At 37.5% G+C, this 13,445-nt stretch overlaps 1 protein-coding gene across 1 annotated transcript; it reads left to right on the top strand.

Moving 5' to 3' along the window:
* The first annotated feature begins 135 nt into the window (after positions 1-135).
* Positions 136-6,774, top strand: LOC113105888 (transmembrane protein 88). Its single transcript, XM_026267258.1, has 3 exons — positions 136-419; positions 2,272-2,670; positions 6,080-6,774. The coding sequence occupies exons 2-3, from the start codon at positions 2,278-2,280 to the stop codon at positions 6,359-6,361; spliced, it is 675 nt and encodes a 224-aa protein (XP_026123043.1). The 5' UTR covers positions 136-419; positions 2,272-2,277; the 3' UTR covers positions 6,362-6,774.
* Positions 6,775-13,445: the final 6,671 nt, after the last annotated feature.

Here is a 13,445-nt window from a genome sequence, read left to right on the forward strand (position 1 = left end):
CTCACTTCAGATCTTTAAATAAACATTGCTTCCCCCATACAAAGAGTGAAGAAAGAGAGAGAAGAGAGGGGTAAGGGAAAAGGGGAGGGGGCACGAGGGAGGCACAGAGAAAGGCACTGCTATAACTGCCAGGCAGGACACATACATATCTCAGTCTGCCTCAGAGAGAGAGAGAGAGAGAGAGCCAGTGGACAGAATACAGCAAACCTGAGCTAAAACCAACGATAGACTTCAGAGAACACAAGAAATGAGAGCAACCATCAGACTAATACATGAGGAAAAACGTTAGAATTTAAGAAATTCTACCCATTTCTGAACCAGGAATTCCAAACAAACTTCCATTAAAACAAAACAAGGAGTGCATGTTGTGTTAGTCAAAGGCAACAAAAAGAAGAGGACATCTGGAGTCACACCACTGGGTGAGTGGAGGCTGTGGAGGGCTTGTGAGACTTACCTATCAGAGTCATGATACAGCTATCTGCTTGACTACTCTTTTTACATTCATTCACATAACCAGTAACAAGCAAATGCACTTCTGCGTCATTTAATGTTGCGTGATGCATATCTGTAAGGTCTAACATGTCAAATCTAATGAGAGACTGTTTAACAATGAAACAAAATATAGTTGAATCATTTAAAATACCACATCATGCAAAAGCATATATTGGCATATATATACTTTTTTGAAGTACTGAAGCCACATCAGACCTTAATGCAAATGTAAAAGTAAAAACCCATTCCACCTTGAAGCTACAAAATATTTAAGTTGGTTTCAATTCTTAAATTGAGCCTCATACATGCATAAAAATAGTAGAGTTTAGTTAATGGTCCCAAAGTTTTGACTCCAAGTTAATTCTCAATTTAGTGATTCCCAGAAACTGCAAACAGAGTTAGTGGGTGGAGCAGTGCAGGTTTGACATGGTGTGCGCTTGTGTTCAGGTTTCCTGTGAGTGAGGGGTGATCTAGTGTTTGTTGAGTCACCTGCTGTGTAACAAACAGAATACAATGGCAGGAAGACAACACAACCATCAGCAAGCGCACAAACGTGTGCATGTCTCCCTCATCATGCATCACTGATGGCATATTCAGGATCTAGTGTTTAAGGGTCAGACTGCATGTGTGTGTGAAAGAGTCGTAGACCATCCTGTATCCATTTTTAGATGATTTGTGTATGGCACTGAGGCCACAGCTGTATGGCGTGTAAACTATTTGTGTAGTTTGACCTCGCTCTATTGTTCTGGAGTGCTATCTGGATGGTCAACCTAACCGTCCAAGCATTGACGGGGGTGTAAGGCACCTCTTTTCAATGCTCCACCTTTTACTGGAGCCAACATCCTGAAAATCTAGCTTGAAGAATATAGTGAAATAAAGAAAATTAAGTCTCTTAAGATCTTAAATGACAAGAATCTGTTAGATTTCCATTTCTACATTGAAAAAGAATGTATACATCATAGTAGCATTTGTTGTACCACCATGAATTTATTCTGAAGGGATTTATTCTACAAGCATTGGGTCCCGACAGGATGGGTCTTATTACGGTTTTACTTATTGCAAATTTATGATAAATGCATATTTATTTATGCATATAAATGCAACTCTTCATCACTTGATCTTATCGCCAGTGTTGTTCCAAACACACTCAAATACCAATAAGATTCTGCCACAAAGCGCCAGTTAGCTTTCAGATAACAATCAGTCGCTGATAAAAGAGCTAATTAAAAGATCACAAACCCAGCTTCCTGGCGATAAGTGATTTAACCTTGCCCTGAACCTTTTTGAAGCAGTAAACTGTCCAAGGCAGATATCAAAGTTGACTATGATTGCATCCACCCCTGACAATATTTATTGTAAGACATGTTCCAGGGTTCTGAACAACTGCTGACAGGGATTGAGAGAGAAATAACTTCAGACAGCTTAGTGCAGCCACTGCCATCAACAAACAGAGATCACATTCACTGATTTTTCAGGGTGTTGACAGCTGAGTTTAAGCTCAGATTTTAAGATGGTTGAGGTTAAAGATGGGGAGCCGAAACCCCATCTATGGCCACTTTAAAATTTGTGTAAATTAACTGTTTTAATCAATGCATGTACAATCTAAAAGCATAAAAATAATTTACAAAAAAAAATGTTGGCTAACTGTTTTGCAAACAATTTGCTGAGCTCCGACAATGTGGTTCAAGCCTACAACTGAAAATACAAAACTCAAGAAGCACTTTCATTCACAGTTTAACAAAGTAATATGTAATGTCCATGATTCTCTGTTTTCATCAGACTAGGATGAGCATGAATAGCACACTGGAGAAGGGGGCTCATCACCAGGTCCTGGACCTCTCTGAAGAGCTCCCAACCAACAGCCATCACCACCACCACCATCACAATCACACCGGTCTCCAGCACACCAACTCCTTGGCCTCCACTGTGCCAGTCGGGACCCCAGTGGGTGGGTCTGGAGTGGTTGTGCCTCCACCTTACTCGGCTGCGGAGGCTGGGAGAGGTGAAGCGCCGCTGGAGCTCCGGGGCTCTCTGGACTGCTGGGCGTGCTCCGTGCTGGTGACGGCGCAGAACCTGCTGATCGCAGCCATCAATGCCTGCCTGGCCGGGGTGGTTTTCGGGCTCATCCTAACTCCTGCTATTGTCATGGTGGTGTTTGGCTTCGTCTGCCATTCAACAGTAAGAATTGAAATGAAATTGAATTTTTTTTTCAGGTTTTTCATTTTTCATGTATAGAGGACTTTTAAGTAGGTCCACAGGAACAAAAAGCAAGCCGCTTAATTCTACAGGTCAGAGGGTAGGAGACTTTCATAAAATCATAAAAAAGTGAACTTAAGAAAAAAACTAAAATTATTTTATAATTCATCAGAAAAACACTGATAAAGATAAAAAAAAAAAAAAATAAAAAATAAAAAAATAAACTTTACTCCAAAGATCATAAATATAGTATATGCCAGATTTACTAACAGTTTACACCAGCACAATCCATCTTTTGACATTAAAATAGTATTTTCAGGATTTACTAAAGATGCGCAGTGAAGAATTAGCGCTTAAAAGGCGTGAAAACATTTTTTTTTTGCACTTGACCTCATTGAATAGGCCTTTCAGGCATAACATTTATGGGAGGAGATTATTAAAATGAATCACGCAATGCGATTTACTAACGTTTGAATTCAACAAATTACTGGTATTTGCACCATTTTTTAATGCCCCCCAAACCCCACCCACCCACCCAAAAAAAAAAACATCTTAAAGCAGGCGGTAATTTGCGTTGCTCTTAGTAGATTACTCTGGTCGTTATGAAATAATGATCTCTCTGCATCTATGTTCTTTAATGTGCGCAATTTTTTTTTTTTTTTTTACATTTTTCCCTTCCATCTGCGCTTTTATGGAATTGCGCTCTAATGCTAATTTGCCCTGTTTCGTTAAAAATGGCTCTATATGTAATATACCATACTGCATACAACATATGATACGCAGCCAGTTTTTAGTATCGGAAAAATCTAAAGATAATGACAAATCTTCACAAGTAATAAAGTCTATACAAATTCTTTCTTAAATGAGATTGAATACCAATGGGAAGAATACTGCATAATAATGGAGTCTTCACTGCAACTTTCATATTTAGATCTTGGAAAAATAAAATCCATTTATGCTTAAAGCATACTGAAAACTTGGTCCCCGAGAAAAACAATGTTGATACTAAAGGAATGTCCTTTATAATCTGGGAAAAGATATCCTTCTAGGGATTTATGGGAGTTTGGCCTCTGTTTCTCTTTGATACACCAAGTAATCTCTTAATCTTGGGCATTTCTCAGCAGTCTGAGTGCAGGAGTATTAGCAGGGGCAGGTCATGACGTCGGATGAGGAGTGTTTTCAGGACAGAAGTGGATTCATGGAGTTTAAAGGGGTCATCGGAGGCCAATTTTCAACAAGTTGATATGATTCTTTAGGGTGTTATTGAAAAGACTGTAACATAGTTTGTAGGGCTGGGCGATAAATCGATTTTATCGATTAACTTGCATGGGAGTAAATAACACGATGATACATAGGCGGACTGATAACAGCTCACTCAGGGCAGGTCTAAGGTAAGACACCAGAACAGTCTGTGCTAAAACACTACTGTCAATCAGACAATCGATTTGAGAAAGTTAAGATTTTAGTAGATTAAAAAAAACACTGGGTGGATTTTTATCATTATAAGGTGGTTGCTCACACACTGCCAACACACATTTCTTGTAAAAGTGCATGTGGTATCCGATGACCCCTTTAAAAACATTCTCACAACGCTGTATAGCGAGCGACCGCCCTCGACATTCTTGCACTATTACCCACAGAAGATTAGATCTACTGCTTCTCCACCGTATCAGCTCTGTTCATTTTCAACAAAACACTCTCACATTTTATTACAGACAAGTTTGTGTAAGATACAAACCTTTCAGCTCACTACTACATTCTCTTCGTCTCTTGCTAGAAGAAAACCGCTTAAATCATCTTGACGCATCCCCCGTGGGTCAGTAAGGGTCAATGTGTGTAAATAAAGGCCGAATTCTTCTGATCTCTCCAATTACAAGACCTTTAGGATCTAAGATCAATAGCCACTCGGACCAGTTAGTCCCCATGTGACACTAGATCACCCATGAAAGAGAGATTAATCCAAACGGAGCAACAGACCACCATGGTACTCAAAAGAGTAAATAGTTTGTCATAGAAGCAGTCACATACTCAAGATTCTGTCTAGATGCATAATAGGATCACTTCTAAACAAAGCGTCAGCTCCAACTCCAGAATGAATCTGCATGATTTAAATCCAAATCTAAAAGACTGAAGTGATGAGTGTGCATTTGTCTCAAGGTGTTGGATCCTTTCTAAACATATGGTTAACATCAAGGCCACATATGTGCATCAGTTCCCTGAAACGACTCTAATCTTATCTGCACACACAACAGTACTACAGACAGCTGGAATCCCTCATACTTTAGAGACATACCAAAAGAGAACTGTGGCCGATTTCCAACTTTGAGAAGTTTTACATTTTATTGCATCACCCTTTGACGTTTTCTTAAATTCTTACAGCCCAAAAATATACATTTGCTGATGATTTACTCACCGTCAGGCCATCCAGAAAGTAGATGAGTATGTTTCTTTATTGGACCAGATTTGCATAAATTCAGTGCTACATCACTTGCTCGCCAGTGGATCTTCTGCAGTGAATGGGTGCCGTCAGAGTCAAAATAGCTGATGAAAACATCACAATACATATTACGTTTCTAACCACAATGAAATTCATAATTAAAGCTGTCACAATATTATTTAATGATAGGAGTAGTGAATTTTACAAGCATCTACTCGAGTGAAGAAACCTGTCAGAGTGAGAAAGTGCAGGTCAAATTGCAGATGGGCTTTATCGGTTATCTCTCTCCTCTGTTTATTCAGTCGCCTCTTCTTCCCTTCAGCTCACAGGGGGATTGATGAAGAATGTAGGGGTCTCTTTATGCCTCAATCCTTTCCATCCTGCGCAATGCCAATTATCCAAAAGAATTAAAATAATGCATAATGTTTATTTGAAGTCTCTGTGCATATATGAAGCTTTAGGCAGGCTGATGCAGAATCTATATTTTGGTAGCGATCGGGCACAGAGCAGCTCAAACGGAGAAAAAATTAAAAAGCGTTGCATACATATTTAAACAATGTCAGCTGCACTTCTAATATTAAATGTTTGCACATTTTAGCAATACTTTCCCTAGGAATTTTTTACAAAGCAAAGATTATATATTGAAGTTTTAGTGATTTAGAGCAGCAGTGGCCTTCTGTCAAAATATAACATTACATTAAAATAATAATAATAATCAGAAATAAATAAAAAAGACTACCTTGGAAGTAAAAAGGGATCAACTCCCTAAAGAAAACAAGCATATGGTAGACATTCTTCAGTGTGTCTGTTCTTCGTCTGTCCACACCTCAAAGATGGTGTTCCTCCAGGGACACTTCATTTCTCTTTGACCCTCCTCTGCAATGCCTACATGCATTCCTGCACTCATCCTTGACCTCACACAGGTCCACACCAGTCAAATGTCTCTCTTTTCAGGTGCGACCGCACGGTTCATCACCATACTGCTCGGATCTACTGACTGACGGCGGCTGTGTGGCTTTGCTGGTTGTGGGTTTCTTGCTAGTGACGCCGCTCCTGGTTCTGGCCTTGGCTGCGTACTGCCGGCTTGCTCGTCACCTTCAGCTGGGTCTGTGTTTTATTCCATACAGCCGTGCCGTCTACAAAAACCTTCCAGCGACCCAGCACCGTGGCTTGACAGGGGGCTGCTGTGGACAGCGATCTGGGAAAGGAGAAGGGAAGGGGAAGGTGTGGGTGTGAAGGAAACGACTACACTTCTGTTGTACTGGAGATATGCAATGTTGTGAAAGAACACCATATGCATTATAGACCAAAAATCCTAAATATTTCAATCTATATGACAGACAAAGACAAAGAATTCCTATTTACCGATTTACACCATGTTTGTAAATTTTTGATGCAACTATTATAGTGTTAATTAATCGATTTCAGTACTTGACATTTATAAAATAATCAAATATCCAAAAATGATGTGTATGTACTCTTTGTATAACAAATGCTATCTGCATTCTTAACGGTCAGCACATTTTTCCGGAAAACATTGTCAAAAATATATATATTTTTTTTCTTATAACCTGTACAGTGTTGTGTATTTCTCTTTTCTTAAATGTTAGGCCTATATTCAAATCATTAAATTCTGTAATTTCACAGAACTGAAGGGCTGCTCTCCTAATTCTGCACAATATTTATTTAGACAACATAGAAATTCCTCATAAGCCTTATTCAGAGGGAAGTTGTTTATCATGGGGACACACACATTACTGGGGGAAAAATAACAATATTTCATAATTGCTCCACCACAGCTAGTGGGAGCCGTTGACCACCCGTTTAATCCCAATTTTTTTTCCAGACAAGAACATTCACAGATAGTGTTTCATTAGTGGCCAATAATTATTTTTTGAAAGTTTTTTGGAAAGGTGTGTAAAAATTGTTTTATAGTCTGTCATAATTGTGAACATGGAATTAACATATTTCCGCAGTCATAAAATGTTAATATTGTAACTTATTTGTAACATTTTCAACTTTTAATTTAATTGCAGTATTTTGTCATTTACATATATGTATAAATTCACTATTATGCCACCTGTCGTAATTATGATCCTCAACGTGTTTTCTCATTCTGTGAAAACACTCAACAAAATATAATAATTGTGAATTCACATATTACACCTTAAATATATTATAGAACAAAAAAATCTTTTTCATATCTTTAACATACTTTACTAATCTTTTGTTCTGGAGCTTTGAGGTGGTCATCATCGACTGATGGTGCAAACAGGACAAAAACTGCTCTGGTCATGTGACAATTTGCATTAAACATGTGAAACTGCATATATTTCAGTGAAACCCTTTAAATTTTTTAATTTTTCTTTTTTTTTATTTACATATTTTCAGGAAATGCACTTAAACGTTAGTCAATGTTTTTAGAGCTTTATAAATGAAAACCTTTATTTTTTTATGGTCAAAATTGTGACCGGTGGGGTTAAATGGGTAAAGAACAAAAAGATGAAAGACAAGCACATGGGTCATTATTATGGCAGCAACAGGTATGCTATACAATTTTAAAATATGTATTATATAGGTCCACAAATTCATACATAAACATATAAAATATTAAAATTTATGTTTAACTTATGTAAGAGGTTTCTGCTTATATCCACATTTTTAACATCATAATTTTGAGAGATAATATATATATATTTCATATTATTCTATGCATATGACATTTTATCTACATCATGAGGTGCCACATGAGAAACGTATGAAAAGGGATGAAGACAAAAAGCCAGGGTGTAAGGAAATACTACAAATGGAAACAATTTATGGAAAGCAAATCACTGAAGCGTTCAAAATAATATGGTATACAAGTTAAAACATTTTCAGAATGATATACTTCTACAGAAAACAAATAATTTTTATTTAGATACATCTTTTCCATTAAGTACTAGCACTTATTCATTAGACAGTACATACTAATTACTAGTTACTCATTTATTAGATACTAGTCCTAATTGCAGTAGTGGCTACTAACTATTATATTGTTTCTACTAACAAATTGTTTTTTTTTGCCATTGACTTCTATGGGAATCTGTCATTGAGAGATCAACTATTCAGTTTTGACTAGTGTTACTAGTATTATTTACATTAGGAGTTATTCATTAGGTACTAGTACTCATTCATTAGACTCTAGAACCTATTCAGATTAACTATCACTACCAGTTCATTTTGAGAAATCGGCAAATGCATAAAGAACCAGTGAGAATATAATTGGAAACTTTTTAATTCAAACAGATCACTACATAAACATACGTTTTTGTGTGTTAGCCTATCTTGCTAATTGGTTACCATCAAAACATAAGAAAAGATTACAAACCTGTTGTCCAACAAAAGTATAATGATGTTTTACTCCAAATTCACTTCATAACATCAGTCAAGTATTTGAAATTACTTATTTTTGTGATCTGACATGGTTTTATGAAACAGAATGAGGCAAAATATCCTATAACGTTATAAAGGCTGTCGATTAGCATTGCATTTTAAATGCACTTTATTCTTATAAAAATACCAGAGATGTCTTGAACAACATATAAAACTATACATTGTCACAATCATTGCTTATTGTCTTCATGTATCATTAGTAAAACATCTATATGCATATTATTCAGCTACTAGGCTACATCTACAGCGAAAGCTGAAAGTGTTTTGTCCATATAAGGGATTTCCTGTAATGTCATCAGTGAGTCTCACTTGTTATTTTTGTAATAACAATATTTTAATGTTTTATATTTAGAAAGAATAACCATAATCATCATTAGTTATAATGATCTATAAAAACCCAATTGTGCAGCCCTACAAGTAAAGCAGAGCTATTGTTTTCTTTTTATTTTTTCTTTATTCATTTTGGGCTTTTTCCCCCCAAAATATAGAAAATGTTTGTCTGAAAACCATAAGGTTTGGATTTTTTTTTGTGCCTGTAAAAACATTCAATTTCTGTAGCATCACTGCTATATGCAAACATGTATAACAACCCTGATATGATATTTATTGTTTTAACTGGAGGAAAATAATAGATAATAAAATTGAGCCTCTGGTGTTGCAGGCAGATGCTACTCCTCTGAGGGGGTGTCATCTCTTCTCAGGTGTTCTGGATCCAGACTAAAGCTGGTGGAAATCCTAAATTACCACGGGATGTAAATCCTGTGGCAAAACAGAGAAACAAATAGAGAAATAATAAGCGTAGCTGCTGTTCCAACCAAGTAATGGTTGTGTGTGTAGCAGGTGGAGCTTGATGGTTGAGGGCGGTTGTGGAAGAAACCCAATGGCACCCCCCACCTGTACCAGGCTTACTGGGGGACATTATTATAAAAATGGACAGCATATTATTGTCATGGATTTTGATGATGTGCGGCTGAATTAAAATAAAGATCAGAGGAAATCAGAAAATAGAAGTTAAACAAATTGTTCAATTTATTAGTCATTCCCACATTTAGAAAAACAAACAGACTGTTCTCAATTATCTGAACTAACTTTGTTAAAAGTGCAAAGGAAAAAAAATACTTTTGAACGTGTTGTTTGACCTGCTCAAAATTACACATTAGATATGTGACTAGTGTTTGTAATGAATATCTCTGTATTATTATCGGAAGTTATATTAATATAGTTGCTAGCAACAGTAACAGGAATAGTGATATATTTATAATAGGCATTATGCCAGGTCAAGTATTCCAGGTCAGTCATTCAAGTAAAAAAGACATCAGTATTGCAAACCAGTGAAGAACTGTAAACCATTATTAAATGGCAATAAACTATAAAACGGTCACAACCATAACATAAACTGTAGAACAATCAACTGTTGTGTAACATTTATTAATAACACTGATAAAAGTCAAGTGGTATGTAGAGCAATAACACTTGGTGATGTCTGTTTAGACAAACTCACGAGGCCTGAGATTGAGAGCCCAAGCGAACGTCAACTGCTTTTTTAAAGTCTGCAAAATTCTTAAAAGTTTGTCCAGCAAGGTCTTTGGACGATTTAGAACTTTCGCAGTAGCTCTTTTTTCGGTACTTTTTGTGGCCTTGAGTGAGTTGGCCACACATTGCACAGACGTATACTTTTACTGTGTCTGGATGTTCCATGCCACTGCGCTCTGCTTTCTTTCTTTTGTAGAATGTTGATCTTGATGCCGACGGTGACGGAATGGATGCCTGCGGCAGGGAAACTGCAGGAGGTCCTGTTAGGGGTGCACCCATCAGCTGAGTTGGCGTGGACGTGCGCATGGTCTGGACTGGTGCAGGTAACATCTGAGGGGGAGGAGCGGGAGCCAGAGAGAAGAGATGTGGGAGTCTCGGTTTAAGCTTTCTGGTCCCTGCCAAAGATGGAGTGGCCTGATACTGCACTGTAGGTCGGCTGGTGTGTGGTCTTTCGTCAGGAAGCTCAATCGCTGGAGGCTGGCTGGTGCTAGAAACACTCCGATGACGACGGAGCACAGCCAAACCTTGATCTGTCACATTTGTGGCTGACAAGACCTCCTGCCTCCTGATGAACTCACTAACACACTTTGAATTAATTTTTAGTATCGGAATGCCGAGCTTGCTGAGTGCAGCGTCACCCACAGTCACTCTCTGCTGCACACGCTGAACCAGGATGAAGCCACAGCTGTTTAATAAGGCAGTACATCAGATTGTTCTTTCTGGAGTCAAACAAGTGGGTGCCCGAGTAACGCTTGCTGAACTTCAGCTTTTGCACCGAAGATGCCTCAGACGGATCTCCACTTGTTCGACCGAACAGAGCATTGCCCCAGCATGCCGAGTAAAGGCTGTCGAACTGCTGGATGCTGCGATCGTGGAGGTTAAGGTTGTTCCAGGCACTGATGACTGGAACAACTCATCGCAAGCTTTTCCTCCTCAAAGGCAATTTCTACAAGGACTTTGCACAGATCCTCTACGTGTGAGTAACCCCAGAGTGCAGTCTGGACGATGGGGCGGGGCGACACTTCGAGGCGGAGCGACACGTGTCGCCCCGCCCATATTTGTTTCCCCCGCCTTTGACATTTTCCTCCGAGCCAGCAGGGGGCAGTTTGCGTTGAAACAAACAGAACGGTGGCAACTACAGCAGCAGAGTAATAACGCTATTCCGTTGATTGCTTGAGGTGAGTAAAAGTGGTTGTGTAAATATCTTATAATATGAAATGCATGTTCGATCATTTATTTATCCATGGTACGTTCAATTTGAATAATTATTTTTAATAATTGTTATAAATTGCTCATTTTATTGTTCTTTGTGGATTGTAACAGTACACTCTGTACATGGCTTTAGTTCATAGGTTCGATTTTACAGAGGTATGGCATCACATTTGTCAAGTTATTTGAACAGACATGCATGATTTTTGTGTGTATATTATTATTATTATTATTATTATTATTATTATTATTTTTCAGGATGACATGATCCGGAGGTGGTGGTGTTCTGTTCTCCTGGACAGCTTTACTCCGCAAATGTATGTAGCTGTTTGAATGTTGCTACATGAAACATTACTCTGTACTATATCTAGCAATATACCTACCTCTTGACATTTGTTCTTTTAGAGCTCAACCTCTGAGGGGAGGAACTTCACCATTCACCATGTCTTCAGGCAGAGTCCAGCAAAGCAGGTTATTTGTGCACATACATTCATTAAGAACTAATAATTACACATGTGTGCATGCAGAGGTATTTTAGTTATTACAGCTACATAGTTGTTCAGATGTGAAATTGGTATTATGTACAAGTACTATATTGGTCAGCACTGTGGATTATTTCATATATAGCTATCAGTTAACATCAGCATCAAAGACATTTAAAAACATTTCAGCCTAATTCATTTTCAGCAAGTTTTTTAAATAATTTCTGTTTGCGATCTAATGTGGATTTTGTTCACCATATAAGACAGAAATATTTATATTCTATGTAAAAGATCTTCTTGTGGATCATGCATACAAATATATAGAAATATCTCACTGGATTATTACAATTAATGGCAAAATGAATGTGTTGAAATGTAAACTAATATATCCTACTGACACCCAACAGCAAAAGATATAAATAATTGGCTTAAAACAGTTTTTTTTTCAATGTGAAAATACTAACTTGCCTAATACTTCTGCACAGTACTGTATATATTAACATTTTATTAGTGTTATTATAAAAGAATGAGTATGCAGTTGTGACAACAATCTATAGAGTTTTTAATGAGAGTTTTAAAGCAAGGTTGTCTGTATTCAGGGTTTATATAATGTTTAATAACTTTTATATACATGTATAAATAAACCTATGTATGTTTTTGATTCAACAGCTTCCACTGGCAATCCTCAGGGAAGTTATTTTGTCGGCGGGTGACTCTCCATATTTGACACTTTCTCTGGTTTGCAGATGGTTTAGGGATGTGCTCCGAAGTTTTTCGGAAAGTGGCACAGTTTGCCTGGCTAGACAGTAAGATTTCCCCGTTTAATGCTCATTCTCCAATTGAATTTTGTAGTATAATTATTATTATCTTTCATGTATTTTGTCTTTACACTATAAGTTGTGGCCAACTGGAAGAATTGTCCTCCTGTCTCTCGGAACGAGTTCAGACGGATGTACAGCATCAGGGAACGCTTGCAGTGCAGAGCCCTTTTCAAGTTTAACCCACCAGGGTACAGGGAAGAGACCGGCGTGGTGATCTTCTGGGCTTTTGTGTACACAGGATTTTTTTTTTTTTTTTTTTTTTTTGCGGCATGAAACACATTTGTGTTAAGTTCATTGAAGGGAAACAGAGAATGGGCTGAGATCAACTGGTTTTGATTATTAATTGATGTCATTTAAAGTTAAACTTTGCAGTGTATAATGTTTTAATAAAAAAGCTATGGAAAACACGTGCATGACAACAGGTTTCAGTCATTTACATCAGTCTATCATTCTTTAAGGTTTCTCATATTTGATGGTAACATCATTTGCTAAGCATTGCTCATAATGGATTCTTAATTTAGTTGTGACAGGATTGTGAGGATTAATGAGGTTTTCAGTAGTGCAGTTCAGAAAACAAATAACAGAAAGTAACAAGTGTTTGTGGGCAAGTTCTTTAGAACCTGTATAGTTCCTTCCTTGCAAAAAGTAACCATGGATTTATTGTAGTAAAAATATTTGTTGGCATATTAATTACTGTGAGCTGCATTTATAAAAACACCATAGTTTTACTATAGTTACTGTAGCAGAACCATGGTAAATTTTCGTAGGGGCCAAGAGAATGTTCAGAATATTATTGGTGACGTTCAGAGACTGGTGACAATTTGTTATACACACACACAC

The sequence above is a fragment of the Carassius auratus genome, chromosome 7 (assembly GCF_003368295.1).
Source record: "Carassius auratus strain Wakin chromosome 7, ASM336829v1, whole genome shotgun sequence".
Lineage (NCBI taxonomy): Eukaryota > Metazoa > Chordata > Actinopteri > Cypriniformes > Cyprinidae > Carassius > Carassius auratus.

Excerpts from the sequence above, each read along its gene's own strand:
- LOC113105888 (XM_026267258.1), top strand. The coding sequence starts at position 2,278 with ATGAGCATGAATAGCACACTGGAGAAGGGGGCTCATCACCAGGTCCTG. Across the intron at positions 2,671-6,079 it reads GCTTCGTCTGCCATTCAACA|GTGCGACCGCACGGTTCATC; the intron begins GTAAGAATTGAA and ends CTCTCTTTTCAG.